The 13667-nt window shown below is 40.2% G+C and overlaps 1 protein-coding gene across 3 annotated transcripts in view; it reads right to left on the bottom strand.

Annotated features, from left to right (window-relative positions):
* FBN1 (fibrillin 1) overlaps nucleotides 1–13667 on the bottom strand; it is a 298816-nt gene that overhangs the window by 110872 nt on the left and 174277 nt on the right. For all 3 annotated transcript variants that reach the window (XM_049898546.1, XM_049898545.1, XM_049898544.1), the window contains exons 13-17: nucleotides 12610–12729; nucleotides 9337–9462; nucleotides 5340–5462; nucleotides 2146–2268; nucleotides 630–782 (exon numbers count right to left, since the gene is read on the bottom strand). In XM_049898546.1, the coding sequence (XP_049754503.1) occupies nucleotides 630–782; nucleotides 2146–2268; nucleotides 5340–5462; nucleotides 9337–9462; nucleotides 12610–12729 (645 nt within the window). The remainder of the gene's footprint in view (nucleotides 1–629; nucleotides 783–2145; nucleotides 2269–5339; nucleotides 5463–9336; nucleotides 9463–12609; nucleotides 12730–13667) is intronic.

The raw sequence follows: 13667 nt of genomic DNA, 5'->3' as shown, positions 1-13667 counted from the left end.
GTCGATTCTGACTCATAGCGATCCCATAGGGTTTCCAAGGCTGTAACCTCTACAGAAGCAGATGGCCACATCTTTCTCCCGAGAAGCCACTGGTGGTTTCAAATCGCTGACCTTTCGATTAGCAGTCAATCGTTTTAACCCCTGTGCCACTAGGACTTCTTTAGGAAAAGCAGACCTAAATCCACACGTGGATGTGAACAAAATTCACAAATGGCCTTCCAGAAAAAAAATGGAAACATTCAGGTAATCTGAAAATTATTTAGTTTTCCACTGTGTAAAATCCTGCTTCTATAATAGTCGTTTCCTGCAAGACGCAAGCATCACGAAACTAGAAAACAAAGCCAGCTGCATGTACCGCAGACAGCATGGGTATTATTAAGGTAGGGGTACGGATGGAAGGCACAAATGCGCTGCCCTTTCTGAACGACTGTGAGGGCACTGTGAATAAAATCCCTGTTGGGTGAGTAATATGTGATGAGACACTGCCTAGCTTCTGCCAAGACCCCAGGAAGGTATGTCGTGTACCTGGAGAGCACGACGGAATCCTCCCCTGTGATGATCATAAAGGCAAAAACTGCAGAGTGGGCAGAAGGCAGGCATGACGAGGACATCTCCACACCACCACATACCTGAATTCTGTGCAGGACACGGCTGGCAAGGCTCCCCAAAAGCATACTCAGTGCTGGCACAACAGCATTCAGATTTAGTGACAGCACCAAATAAGGGCTTGACGCACTGGCCCCGCTTGTAACCACCATAACACGTGCTCCGCATGTGTGTGTCTAAACAGGAGGAAGCATATGTCATCACACCGTCGCTGCACACAGATGAGAACCCCCAGGTCAAGGCTGGTGCTGGCTTTATTTAGCCATTGTCCCTGTTCTAACTCACAGAGAATGGGGGAAGAAAGCAATTCATTCAGCTTCCAAGCACTGAAGTCTTAACGTGGCTAGACTCTCATTTTTTTAGGGACTATCGTGGTTTACCAAACTGTGAGGCCCGTAAGTGCTCAGATTGTATCTCATTCATTATTATCTTCCCCAGGCTGTTACAGAAGAGGCACTGAATAAACGTTGAGTAAATGATGGATATCGAATCTCACACTCTGATAAACAAGAGCTTTGATAAAAACACGGCTTACCCCAAAATAAACATGCCATTATTGAATGTCTGAATTCAATGTACTTTCCATCAAGGAGGAAGTTTAATCTAGAAAAGCTTCATTAGATCATATCTGTGGAGGTTGGTGAATTCAGAAGCATTGTCTTTACCACCAGGGAGAGGCTCTCCAGCTATGCTCAATCCTTCCCCAACTCAAACGGTTTACTGAAAGCCTTTCTTAAAACTAGTTTGCACAAAATTTACATCTATTTCTCAACAAATCTCAAACTTCTTATAAAGCCATAAAAAACTATCATCATGTAACTACCAAAACAAAAACCCATCGCTGTCGAGTCGATTCCGACTCATAGTGACCCTATAGGACAGAGTAGAACTGCCCCATAGGGTTTCCAGGGAGCACCTGGTAGATTCAAACTACTCCCCTTTTGGTTAGCAGCCGTAGCTCTTAACCACTGCTCCACCAGGGCAAATTCAAAGACCATATTCTCCCTTGCATTCTATACTTCCCTTGGGCAATTTAATTCTCTATTAAAATATTCACCATGAGATTATGCACATAAAACACCAAAAAACTCAATGCCATCGAGTCGGGTCTGACTCAGCAACCCTATGGGACAGAGTAGAACTGCCCCATAAGGTTTCCAAGGAGCGGCTGCTGGATTCGAACTGCTGACCTTTTGGTTAGCAGCCGAGCTCTTAACCACTGCGCCATAAGGACAAATTCAAAGACTATTAGCAACAACCAAGGGTTGGAGAAAATTGAGGAATGCTACATGGTTAGGGAAAAAAGGGGAGAGGAGAGGTGGGAGTTCTCTTGGTTTTCATTTATCTCAGCTCATCTTTTCATCCCTTCAATGAATATCCATTTTATGCAAGAAGAGAGCTGGCCCTTGTTGGTTTGTTGCTCTGCAAATATTTATTATTATCATACCTGCTACAGTAGAGTGTGTTAGTTATTGATGAGTTTTACTGATTGACAGAGAGTACTTCTCTATCATAAGTCTAACCATGGCTCTAACTTACCAACACACACGCGTCCATCCAGGCCCACGGCCAGTCCAGGGAAGCATTCACATCTGTAGGAGCCGTCTGTGTTCACGCAGCGTCCATTCATGCAGATCCCAGGGGTTTCACACTCATTAATGTCTGTGGTGGGAAAAAGTGTTTATTAAAATCGAGTGACCTTTATCTAAAACCATAACATGTTCACAATTCCGTTATAACAATCGAAATGAGAAGACAGGAAATAATACACAACAGCAATAATGAAAAGCTCAGTAAGGTGTGTTCTCATTCTTCTTTGGGAGGACAGGAACAGAACTGAGAGAGATTAACATTCTGAGCTTATTTCTTTTCCATAGAAAGTTACTTTAATAATATTCTACTAAGATTTTTTGGTACAAAATGAGAGTCACAAAGGCTAATACAGAATTGGAGGAAGAAGGGAAGTGGCTGCTAAAGAAGGAAAGATCTTGTGTGATGTTTCAGATGGTAGTTCTTCCAGGATGCTAGGAATCTCACTTGAGAACAAGCTCTCTCTCTGACCTGGGCAGGAAGCTCTTTCTTTTGGCATTCAACACCCACACGGGTATCTATTCCAGTATCACTCATGCCTTAGGTCTCCAGGACAATTAGCATGACATTAAGAGATATGCAACTACAGCTGTGATGGAGCACCATAAAGAGATTGGAAAATGAACATAAATGATTTTGATGACCATACTTGGTTGGCCAACACCATCACCATACGAAATTGGAACCCAGCAAAAAAAAAGCCTTCCTTAAACATTACAAGCATTTTACAGTATCGTATGTGAACACTCAGTGAGGGCTGGTAAAATACTTTATAAGACACAAACTAATAATAGCAGAGATCTACTTTTCCTGAATATGAGGATACAAGAAATGTTACCCAAATTGTGTTTTGGAAAACATGTAACACTGAGAAGCAAATCAGTTTATAACCTACAACTAGGTATATGATTATTTCCTCCCTTCTGACCTTAAAAAGGCAAATTGAGAGTGAAACACCTCTGTGTTTTACTTAGCTTGTGGTGTTTGGCACAAAAGACATTCAGATGGTCCAAAGTTCCATGTACAGATTGTATTTTAAAACGGCAGTTATATTTAAATACATGAACTCAAATTGGTTCAGTTATTCCAGTCCTGGCTTTGTTCAAGCGGCAACATACAGTGGAACGTTGGTGACCGGGGTCTGGAAAGCAACATGGAGGCTTTTTAACGGGGATAGAGATGCAAGGCCAGGCTGTGCTCACGGTCAGATAGTGGTCAGAGAGGCCATGCTGTGCATCAGATTAACTAACTTTAAAGATAAGCTCTGCTTGTTCAGCTCAGAATAAACCCTATATTTGTGGGCTCAGAACTAAGTGTTTAGCACTAACAAAACGTCTTGTCTCATGACTTAAGGAGAAAAATCATGGGACAGAAATTTAGTGTAGAAAGGATTACTTTCTCTTTTCTTTCTTTGGTCTTATTACAGTATATATATTACATGTCTATACATGGCGGGGCATATAATAATTTGGAGTATTCTCTTTCTCTGTTGTTAAGCTAGAATGCTAAAGTAAAGCAAACCGTTCCAATCATCAGGCACTTTCAAATGAATGGAAAAATCCATTGACTGGTAAGACTCCATTTCACTGGTTGCGAATGATGGGAAAACCTAGTTTCCCCAATGAGGTCATAATGTCTTCTGAAACAGCTTTATCAGCATGACATACCGGACACACTGAGAGGCTGCAGTTTGGTGACCAGCAGCCTACAGGCACTGAAAGTGTGGGCATGGGTAGGCAGCAGTACGTGTTCTCACAGCTCTGCTCGCAAAGGGACTTTCACATTTCCTTCCTATATTTTGTTTGGAAGCTAGATTCCAAATATTGCAGAAATAATTCCCTTTCCCTTCTTTTTTTACTTGTATAACTTAATTTGTACAATTTGGCACTTTGTTTTACATTGTAGACTATTTCCATGTATTAATCTCATCTTCACAACTATATGTTCCTCCCAGCTCAGACTCAAAAGTTCAAAAACCATTTTCCTACTTCAAATTTGAAAGTCTCAACTGTTTTCTCTTGTTATGGAGACAGATTTGCACAATAGTAAGAGCCATTGATATGAAGGTCATAAAAAATGTAGGTAAACAACTGAAATCTGGAAGCTTTTTTAAGCCTGGAGAAAATCCGCATCTTGCTGAAGACTTAATACAAAGTTTTCTTCCATAGCCTTTGCCAAAGCTGTCTATCTGGGGCACTCAGAGAAGAGGCACCATATGACTTCATCCTGCTTTCTCAGTCTTGGACACTATGGACACTTACCCTTCTGCATCTGAAACTGTGAACACAAGGCTTTGAATGCAGCATTTAGCAGATTTCCTGGACCTGTTTTAAGTACAAGTTTCCTTAAGAAGTGTGGTTATAACTCAGACCTTGGACCCAAGTGCAGCAATCACTCATCCCTGACTACAGAAAGCAAGAGGCGCTGAGCACAAACCAACATCCAATAACTCTTCTCATGACCCCAATTTCCAACAGCACAAATAAAAACCCTCACGTTTGCTTCAATACCTGAAGCAGTGAGATTATTTCAAAAGTCACCACGCTGAACATGGCTCTTAGTTGGTTTATATCTTCTGCTTAACCCTATTTCCCTTTGTGTTTATGAGACTTGATAAAACCTAAATAAATTGTCCACAGGATACTTTCTTTTCCTTGAAAGGCCTGGAGGAAATTGCAAGAAAGAGACCATTGCGAATCAGAGTCTGCATTATTCTTGCCATAGGAAAGTGTAAGAGGTGGCAAAGAGCCATCATGAAGTCTAACTACCATCATTCCTCAACTGGAAGGGTGAGATAGAACTCAGTTTAATTAGAAAGATGCCCACACCTGTCATAGACCAAATGGTGGGTGGGCTTATGATTCATAAGCCCAACCTAAGCCACCTTTCAGGCTCCTTTCAAAAGACACTAAATACCCTCTCTGAAATAAGAACAGCCTCTGGACATAAACTGTAGCTCTCTGGGTGCATGGATTGAAAAAGGAATTCCATTCAGGTTTCCTAAACCAGAATCAGGAGTACTTTAAATGCAGAGTCCACAAGGAAGGGTGACGACCCTAAACAAGGGAAGATGGTACTTCTATACAATTCAGAGAGGAGCAAAAGGATGTGAAGAATATGGTTGAGAGTTTTCTAGCACAAACCTTTGCAATAACGTCCATCTGATGCCAGCTGGAATCCAGGCTTACAGATACATTTAAAACTGCCATCTTCATTGATACACATTCCATTAAGGCACATGTTCCTTATGCTACATTCATCCATATCTGAAAAATGCAAAAAATACAGCTGCTTATGACCAGAAGAGCAAGCTTACAAAGGAAGCCACACTGCAGGAACATAATGGTGTTCCTTCAGATTTCTTTCATTTTTGTTATTACAGTCTAAGACTGGCTTTCAGCTAAATTACAGCATGTAAAGAGGAGCCACACGAAATATGTACCTCAAGCTCTCAAGTCTGGACACATGCATGCGACCCACAGCACTAGATTTGTTTTAGAATATATGTGTGTGCTATATATGGGAAAACTTGCAAAAGCCAGCACCTATATAAGGTGGAAAGCTGTCAGAGAAGAAAACTCAAATAGTTTCCACTAGTAGAGAGCAACAGAAAAGTGGTAAGACTGTACCCTGTCAATGGTGGGAAACTTGGGAGACCTAGGAAAAATAAGGCAGTCCCATGAAGTTCTGGCTCTCACAAGTTTCAGTGTGTGTGTGTGTGTGTGTGTGTGTGTGTGTGTATGAAATTTGGCTCAATAGAAGCCACCGAGCCCTTTTTTAGGAACAGCAGTTTACAAACTGAAAAGTGTTTCAACAGCCTGATGGGTATGTTTAGTTCACAGATTCATATTCCTTCTAACACACTGAAAATGAAAACAAAATCTCAAGTAAGGTTAAGAGAATTTCAAATGTCTTTAGGTTACATCCTGATTGTTTAAAAAGTGGAAACCAGAGTACGGCTTGTAGTTCAAGGCAATATTACATAAGGTAGGAAAAAGTGGATATTTTTAATGCAAGACTCAACTGTGGATTACAGCCATGCCAGCTACCCTCTAGGATGTCTTGATCACAGAGCTATCCCTTTAAATTCATCAAAATGTTATTTTACTGAATATTAAGGCTGTCTTGGGAGGTGCTTGCTCTTCTAGACATGGTATGTTTTCACTTACAAGCTTTAGTCAGACCAAAGTAATTTATGATTTTTTTTTTTTTAACAGGACTCTTTCCCAACCGGGAATTTTGGCATTAATTCTTTGAATTGAATCACCAAGATAATATTATGCCAAAAATGTTTCTAAGAACTATTCTGAAATTCTTTTAATGTATGAATAGATTCTTGGGATCTTTCCCAAAGATGTTGGGAAACATGATAAGGAGCATTCTTCAATTTTTGCTAAAGGCCCACGAGGTAAAAGCTCATCAGTAATATTCATACTTTCTACTCAGGAAAAACTGGCAAGGGAAAAAGACAAAATGTCTAAAGCAGCCCAATTCAAAATGAGGTGATTAATTCAAGAGGCAATATAAAAGGCTCGCTCTCAGTCAATGTTTCGCTCAAACAAATTTTACTTTTCAAATACGGATTAGTAGTACTTTTATTATTGGACAGACACTTTAAACAAAAAGATTACAAATGACTAAAGAATATATGGGTTTAGGCGTCTCCTACTTTTAAAAAATGTACAAATTCTGATTCTATAAATTTAGAAGATAATTATTAAATTTACAAAGATTTCATCACCACCAGATATCTTTATGTTTATTTTTTTTTTAATTGTACTTTAGGTGAAAGTTTACAGAGCAACTTAGTTCCTCATTCAGTAGTACGTACGTTAAGTGTTCCATGACATTGGCTGCATTCCCCACAATGTGGCAGCACTCTCCCCATTTCCACCCTGGGTTCCTCATTTCCTTTTGTCCTGATTTTCTACTCTTTCCTGCCTTTCCCTCTTTGCCTTTGGGCAAATGTTGTTCTTTTCATCTTGTATAATTGATTGTTCTCAAGAACATGTTCCTCTTGAGTGTTATTGTTTATTTTATGGGCCTGTCTATTGTTTGGCTGAAACGTGCTCTCTGGGAGTGACTTCAACTCCAGGTCAGGAGGGTGTCTTAGGGCCATAGCCTTGGGGGTTCTTCTAGTGTCTGTCAAACCAGTAAGTCTGGTCATTTTTGTGAATTTGATTTTTGTTCTTCATTTTTCTCCCATTCTTTCCAGGACCCTCTGTTATGATCCCATTCAGAGCAGCCAGTAGTGGAAGCTGGGTACCATCTAGTTCTTCTGGTCTCAAGGTCTTGTAGGCTGTGGATCATGTGGTCCATTAGTCCTTTGGACTAATTGTTCCCTTGAGTCTTTGGGTTTTTCAGCCTCCTTTGCTTCAGATAGGAAGAGACCAACAGTTGTATCTTAGATGGCTGCTTGCCAGCTTTTAAGACCCCAGATGCTACTCACCAAAGTAGGATGCAGAACATTCTCCTTATGAGCTATGTTGTGCCAAGTGACGGACATGGCCTCTGAGTCTATGGTCCTTTGTCTTCAAGTCTAGGAACTTCAGCCCTCCAGGTGTTTAGTTACGTCTAAGAAGTTTCTCTGATTGTGCCTCTTGTATGCTCTACGGTCTATATTAATACACATGCAGCACCTACAATTATGTACACAGAAATATCCACAACCAAACCTCTATCTGCAGGTGGGTATGCTCCCTTACACCCCCCACTCCTCTTTAGCATACCTAATACTATTGTTGCAGGACTGTCTGTATTATAGTAGTTACCATAGTTGCCCTTCCTGCACTCCTCTCAGTGTCCTGCTTTGCCTTGGTCATGCTGTGCTGAATTCCCCCATATTGTGTATTGCCTTTCCCTCTACTGATATTAACATGCGTCTTCCATCTAGTTAGTAACTTTCCCTCCGTCCCCCTCCCATCCCTGGTAACCATCAAATAATTTTTTTTTTCCTGTGTGTAAACCTTTTTTTGTTTTTTTATAATAGCAATCTCATACAATATTTGCCTTTTTGTGATTGATTTATTTCATTCAGCATAATGTCCTCCAAATTCATTCATGTTGTGAGATGTTTCACAGGCTTGTTGTTATTCTATATTGTTGCATACATAGTATTCCACTACGTATATGTACCACTGTTTTTTTATCCATTCATCCACCGATGAATACTTAGGTTATTTCCATCTTTTTGCTATTGTGGATAATGCTGCAAGGAACATGGGTGTGCATATGTCTATTCATGCCATGGTTCTTATTTCTTTAGGGTATATACGTAAAGGAGGGATTGATGGATTTGTCGAAGATCAGCTGTCTATAGGTAGATGGGTTTACTCTGGGTTCTCAATCCTGTTCCAATGGTCTACATGTCTCTTGTTGTACCAGTACTAGGCTGTTTTGACTACCATGGCTGTACAGTAGGTTCTAAGATCAGGTGGTGTGAGGCCTCCTACTTTGTTCTTCTTCAATAATGCTTTACTTACCTGGGAACTCTTTCCTTTCCATATAAAGTTGGTGATTAGTTTTTCCATCTCATTATAGAATGCTGTTGGAATTTGGATCAGGATTACATTATAGCTATAGATCGCTTTGGTTAGTATTGACATTTTCACAATGTTGAGTCTTCCTATGAACATGGTATGTTTTTCCATTTATGTAGGTCTCTTGGTTTCCTATAGTAGTATTTTATAGTTTTCTTTGTATAGGTCTTTTACGTCCCTGGCTAGATTTATTCCTAAGTAATTTTATCTTTTGGGGGGCTAGTGTAAATGGTATTGTTTTCCTGATTTCCTTTTCAAGGTTCTCTTTCTCGGTGTAGAGAAATCCAACTGATTTTTGTATGCTGATCTTGTATCCTGATACTTTGCTGAATCCTTCTATTAGTTCCAGTAGCTTTCTTACCACCAGGTATCTTTAAATGTCAAGCTCCTCTAGTATATTGAAAATGTTATTTGACTCACACAAATGTAAATTAAAGGCAACTTACTAGGAACATGAAGATTATGGAAAATTAGGCTTGGCTCCCAGATAATATCTAATACTTTGACCTTTCATACAGTATCTGGCTTGATCTTGTTAAAGTCTCCTGACTTTGAAGGTACAATGGATGAAAGAGGAATAACATTATTATGCTATTATTACCTTCACAGTTCTTCCCATCTCGTGTAACGTGAAAGCCTGCGTTACACACACAATGGAAACTACCGTCTGTGTTGATGCACCGTCCATTATTGCAGATCCGGCCATTCTGTAAACATTCATCAATGTCTAAAATCAAAGGTAAAAAGGAAGAAATAACCGTATTTAGGTGATTCAAAATATTTTATTTCTCCCTCTCTCCACAGCTAAACTCATGATCTTAGCCTCAGGTTTTATTTTCTAAATAATATTATTCAATATAAATTTGGTAGCAAATAATGTGTTATTTAGAATTTCTAATTACACTTTGAAAGACAAATGACAGAAAAAAAAGTCTTCAATCTAACTCCAATTTCTAATGAGATACTTTAAATCTCAATGTGGTAAGCAAAATAGATCCTTTTTCACTGCCTTTGAAACTAATTTCATGAGTCAGTATATATCATTACTTATATTGAACTTTGGCTGATGTCTTTCAACACATGACTAAAAAGGCAGATCTTACAGCTAATAATATCAGAACTACAAAAAAACAGAAATGCAATTTTTAAAAGACTGTTTAATTTTGTCTGAAAACCATCAGTCACATGACTCTGAAATGTTTACCTTCCTGTGGAAGTTCTTGCCCAAGAATAGTCTTACTCTTTGTCTCTTTTATAACTTTGTGAATATTCTTTCTACCAAATAAAATACTCATACTGTGGGGGCATCACCCCCTTTATTCTATAGTGTTTAGCATTTTGCCAAAGTAAATAATAAAGCTCGATATGGAAGTGTTAAAAATTACAGTAACTTGAGTCAACTGTATCTGTTCTCTCATTTACAGATTAATAAGCAACCCAAAGTAGACAACCTGACACCCTGGATTATCTAAATTTCCCTCCACTTCTAGGCTACAAACCTGGATAAAATTCAAAGATGGAAACACAAACTGCCTTGTCTACACAGTACCCAATCACTTCCCTGGCTTACCTTCTGTAACGTGGATTTTTCCTTAAAGAGAGAAACTAGGAAACTGTGTTGAGTTGAGTGGAAGTGCACCTGCCTACCTGGGTTGAGGCCACACTTGCCAGGCATAAGCACCCTGAACACCCTCTGGATGATAAGAACTTGCATTCACAGCGGATCATTTCTTCTGACTGTCTACCCTGTGTCTGCACTGTGTCTTGGGGCTGATCCTCAGACACACTTCCTCTCTGTGCAGATTCCGCAGCACTTTCCACATGAATCACCGGACTAGCTGAGGTAGTCTGAGCTTTTCTTCTGTCTCAATTTATGTCAACAGCCTGTGATCTTTTTCTCGCTCATTTATTTCTTAATCCTTGCTCAAATCTGACTTGCTCCACACTCCAAAGAAAAGCAAAAGCCACATATTCTTGTGCAGACTTTTCTTCAGGATTCTATAATCTTTTGAAGCCCAAGGATAAAATAAACGGGATAAAGAGTTTGGCTTTTTGTCTCCTCACCAATTTCAAAAGACCACTGGGCTCCTCTCTGCCTTATAAGACAAATCGAAAGCTTGTCGTTCAAAGTCCTCCTCTACAGCGTTTCTGCCTCTCTCTTCTGTCAGCCTCTGTTCAGCCCTCATGGACTCCATCTCAGCCAGGTACATAGGCTTTTTGATCATTCTATGGCATGTGAGCATGTCGTCAACTTCTTATACTCAGGATAACCTTAACACTAGCTCTTACAGGGAGTCCCCAGGTTAGACACTTGACTGCTAGCCAAAAGGTTGGTGGTTCAAACCCACTCAGAGGCACCTTAGAAGACAGGCCTGGCAATATGCTTCCAAAAGGTCACAGCCTTGAAAACCTGATGGAGCAGTTCTACTCTGCACACACAGGGTTGCCATGAGTCTGCATCAACTCAACGGCAATGAACAACAACAGCTCTTAAAGAAGACAGAGCTTGGGGCTTATAGGAAATCCTCAGTCTCTAGTAAATCCAATCTCCGAGAATGACAACATGCATTTGCAATGGCTGACCTTACTCCAACTCCATGCTCTCCAAGAATCTTTTCTATTTGCTTATTTAATAGTGCTGTCTCCTGGAGGCTGGTTCATCTTAGTCTCTGCTACTGTAAGATGTCCAGTACACCGTTTGTACTTGCCAATCATTTTAAACAATAGGTATAATATTTAAAAGGTTCTAAACTCAGTCAAGTATTCAAACTACCTGTATTTATAATTCAGTATGTGGGTCATGAGTAGAAATATTAAAGCCAGTTGAAATGCCATGCTTCAGTTTTTTTCTGCTCAAAATTGCCATTTTCTCAATGTACTGAAATACACCAATGGCAAACAATCTCTGAGTTTTCACCAAATTGAAAGATTTTAAAATCAGTTCACTGATACAAATAAAAACTTCTATACATTTTCAGTTGACATGAAGAGTGTTCGCAAATACAGGCAAAAAAATAAGCCCACTTTCCTTAATGGCTACCAGTTTTTTAAGGTGATACAAACCTTCCTGCCTTTCCTGTACTTAATTTTAGCAGAGAGCTTGCTTACTTGCTGTTCTCTGGCTTTGCTACATCAGCAATATAGTTCATCTTGTGCCAAATTTATAAATATAGATATAGACACTTGAGTTCTTTCGGGGGTGTGCAGTACATCTTCTTAATTGTTCCCAGGAACTAAGTACATAAAAGTCATTCAGTAAAAGGCATATTGGATGGTTAAATAAATTAATTATGAAACAAACCTGGAAGGGAATTTTCAAGAAGCGACACTTATAGCAGTGCTTCTCGAATTTTAACATGTGGTTTACTGGGGGATCCTATTAAAATCCTGATTCCTATCCACTAGGTCTGAGGCGCAGCCTGAGACGGTATCTCCACCCAGCCACCAGGTGATGTTGCTGCTGCCACATTAACAAGCAGCACAGATGTGGCTGTGACTTCTTTATGCTGTCAGCCTTCCCACTAAGAAGCTAACTGCATATAATTTCACTTGGAACGTTTCTATATTACTGTGCCAACAAGGGATAGTCCCATTCCTGGCTCCAGATTAAAAATTAACAGGAAATAGTGATGTGGAAAAGTAGTGGTGAAAACAAGACATTCCCACAGGCACCAGAGCATCTTTTTAAATGATCTAGATGTTTGTCAGATTTTATGACACTGTCCTTCGGGGTGACGATATCAGGAATTGAGAACAAGAAGTAATGGAGTCCTATTAGCCACTTCTAGGCAAAGGTCACTTAAAGGCCACTGAACTTCTCAGCAGCAAAGCCCTCACTGGGCATACACGCCTGTGCTCCGTGCTTGGGCCATACCTCGGCACTCGGTCCGGGTGAGTGTGCTCTGATAGCCAACCCGGCACTGGCAGGTGTACGAGCCCTGGTTGTTAATACACTCGCCACCAGCACAAGGGTTCTTCTCACATTCATCAACATCTGCAAAACACAGATATGGTATATTTTAGTAAGAAATTAGACAGCAATAACTCATAACCAAGAGAACACTCTACTGGTTTCTTACACATACAAAACATTTTCCTTTTAAGAAATACATAGCATACTGGAAGGACCTTTTCCCTTTCCACTATAATACATCATGTCACTAGTCATTTGAAGACCGCTGATCAGTTAAAATGCTTCAGTTTCGTGTGTCATTTTTCAGAGAAAAATGCCAAACACATAGCAATGTAACACTCCAAGATAATAGACACTGTCCCTTCCTTAAGTCTAGCCCAGGAAAATCAAACAAACAGACTAACATTTTAGAAGTGGCTTCTGGATAGGATTCTGAGTATCTCTTGAAGCTCTATTTTTGAATGATGTCTAAGTGTCCCCTGCTGAGTTCAGTTAAGAACATTAGAACAAAATATAAAGCAATTTTAAAGGGCGGTTCTCATCCATCAAAGAGTCCACCTAGGAGTCCTCAACATACAGGCTCTCCCTAGTTTTACAGCTGCTTAGAGGTCAAATGGTTTCTCTCTCCCTATTTGTAAAGATGAGGAAGCTGAGGCTTAGCAAAGATAACCCACGTATCCGAGGTCCCGTGCTTCCTAGGGCAGAGGCAGCCCCCTCCCTGAGCTGGATGTTCCCTCCTGTACCCAGCTCTGGACCACTTCTAGGGACAGAATGATGCTCTGCTGCTGGGCTGCTGGAAGGGTGTTCACGCCAGCAGGAAACCAGACAGCAGGAAAAACCAAGAGCTACTTACTTCTGCCTGATGCAAAATTACAGAACTGGGATTTGAAGAAGAATTGACTAAGAGACAGATTGATTCCCATGGCCCTAGATGGCAACTGGGTGTTCTTCTCCAGCTCCACAAGCCGATTCCTCTCACACTGCATTTCCTCCCTTTATTGGCTTAAATGCCCCGTCAG

Source organism: Elephas maximus, chromosome 10 (assembly GCF_024166365.1).
Source record: "Elephas maximus indicus isolate mEleMax1 chromosome 10, mEleMax1 primary haplotype, whole genome shotgun sequence".
In the NCBI taxonomy this organism is placed as follows: Eukaryota; Metazoa; Chordata; class Mammalia; order Proboscidea; family Elephantidae; genus Elephas; species Elephas maximus.
Note: the sequence above shows the minus strand (reverse complement) of the source record. Positions and strands in the feature narration are given on the sequence as shown.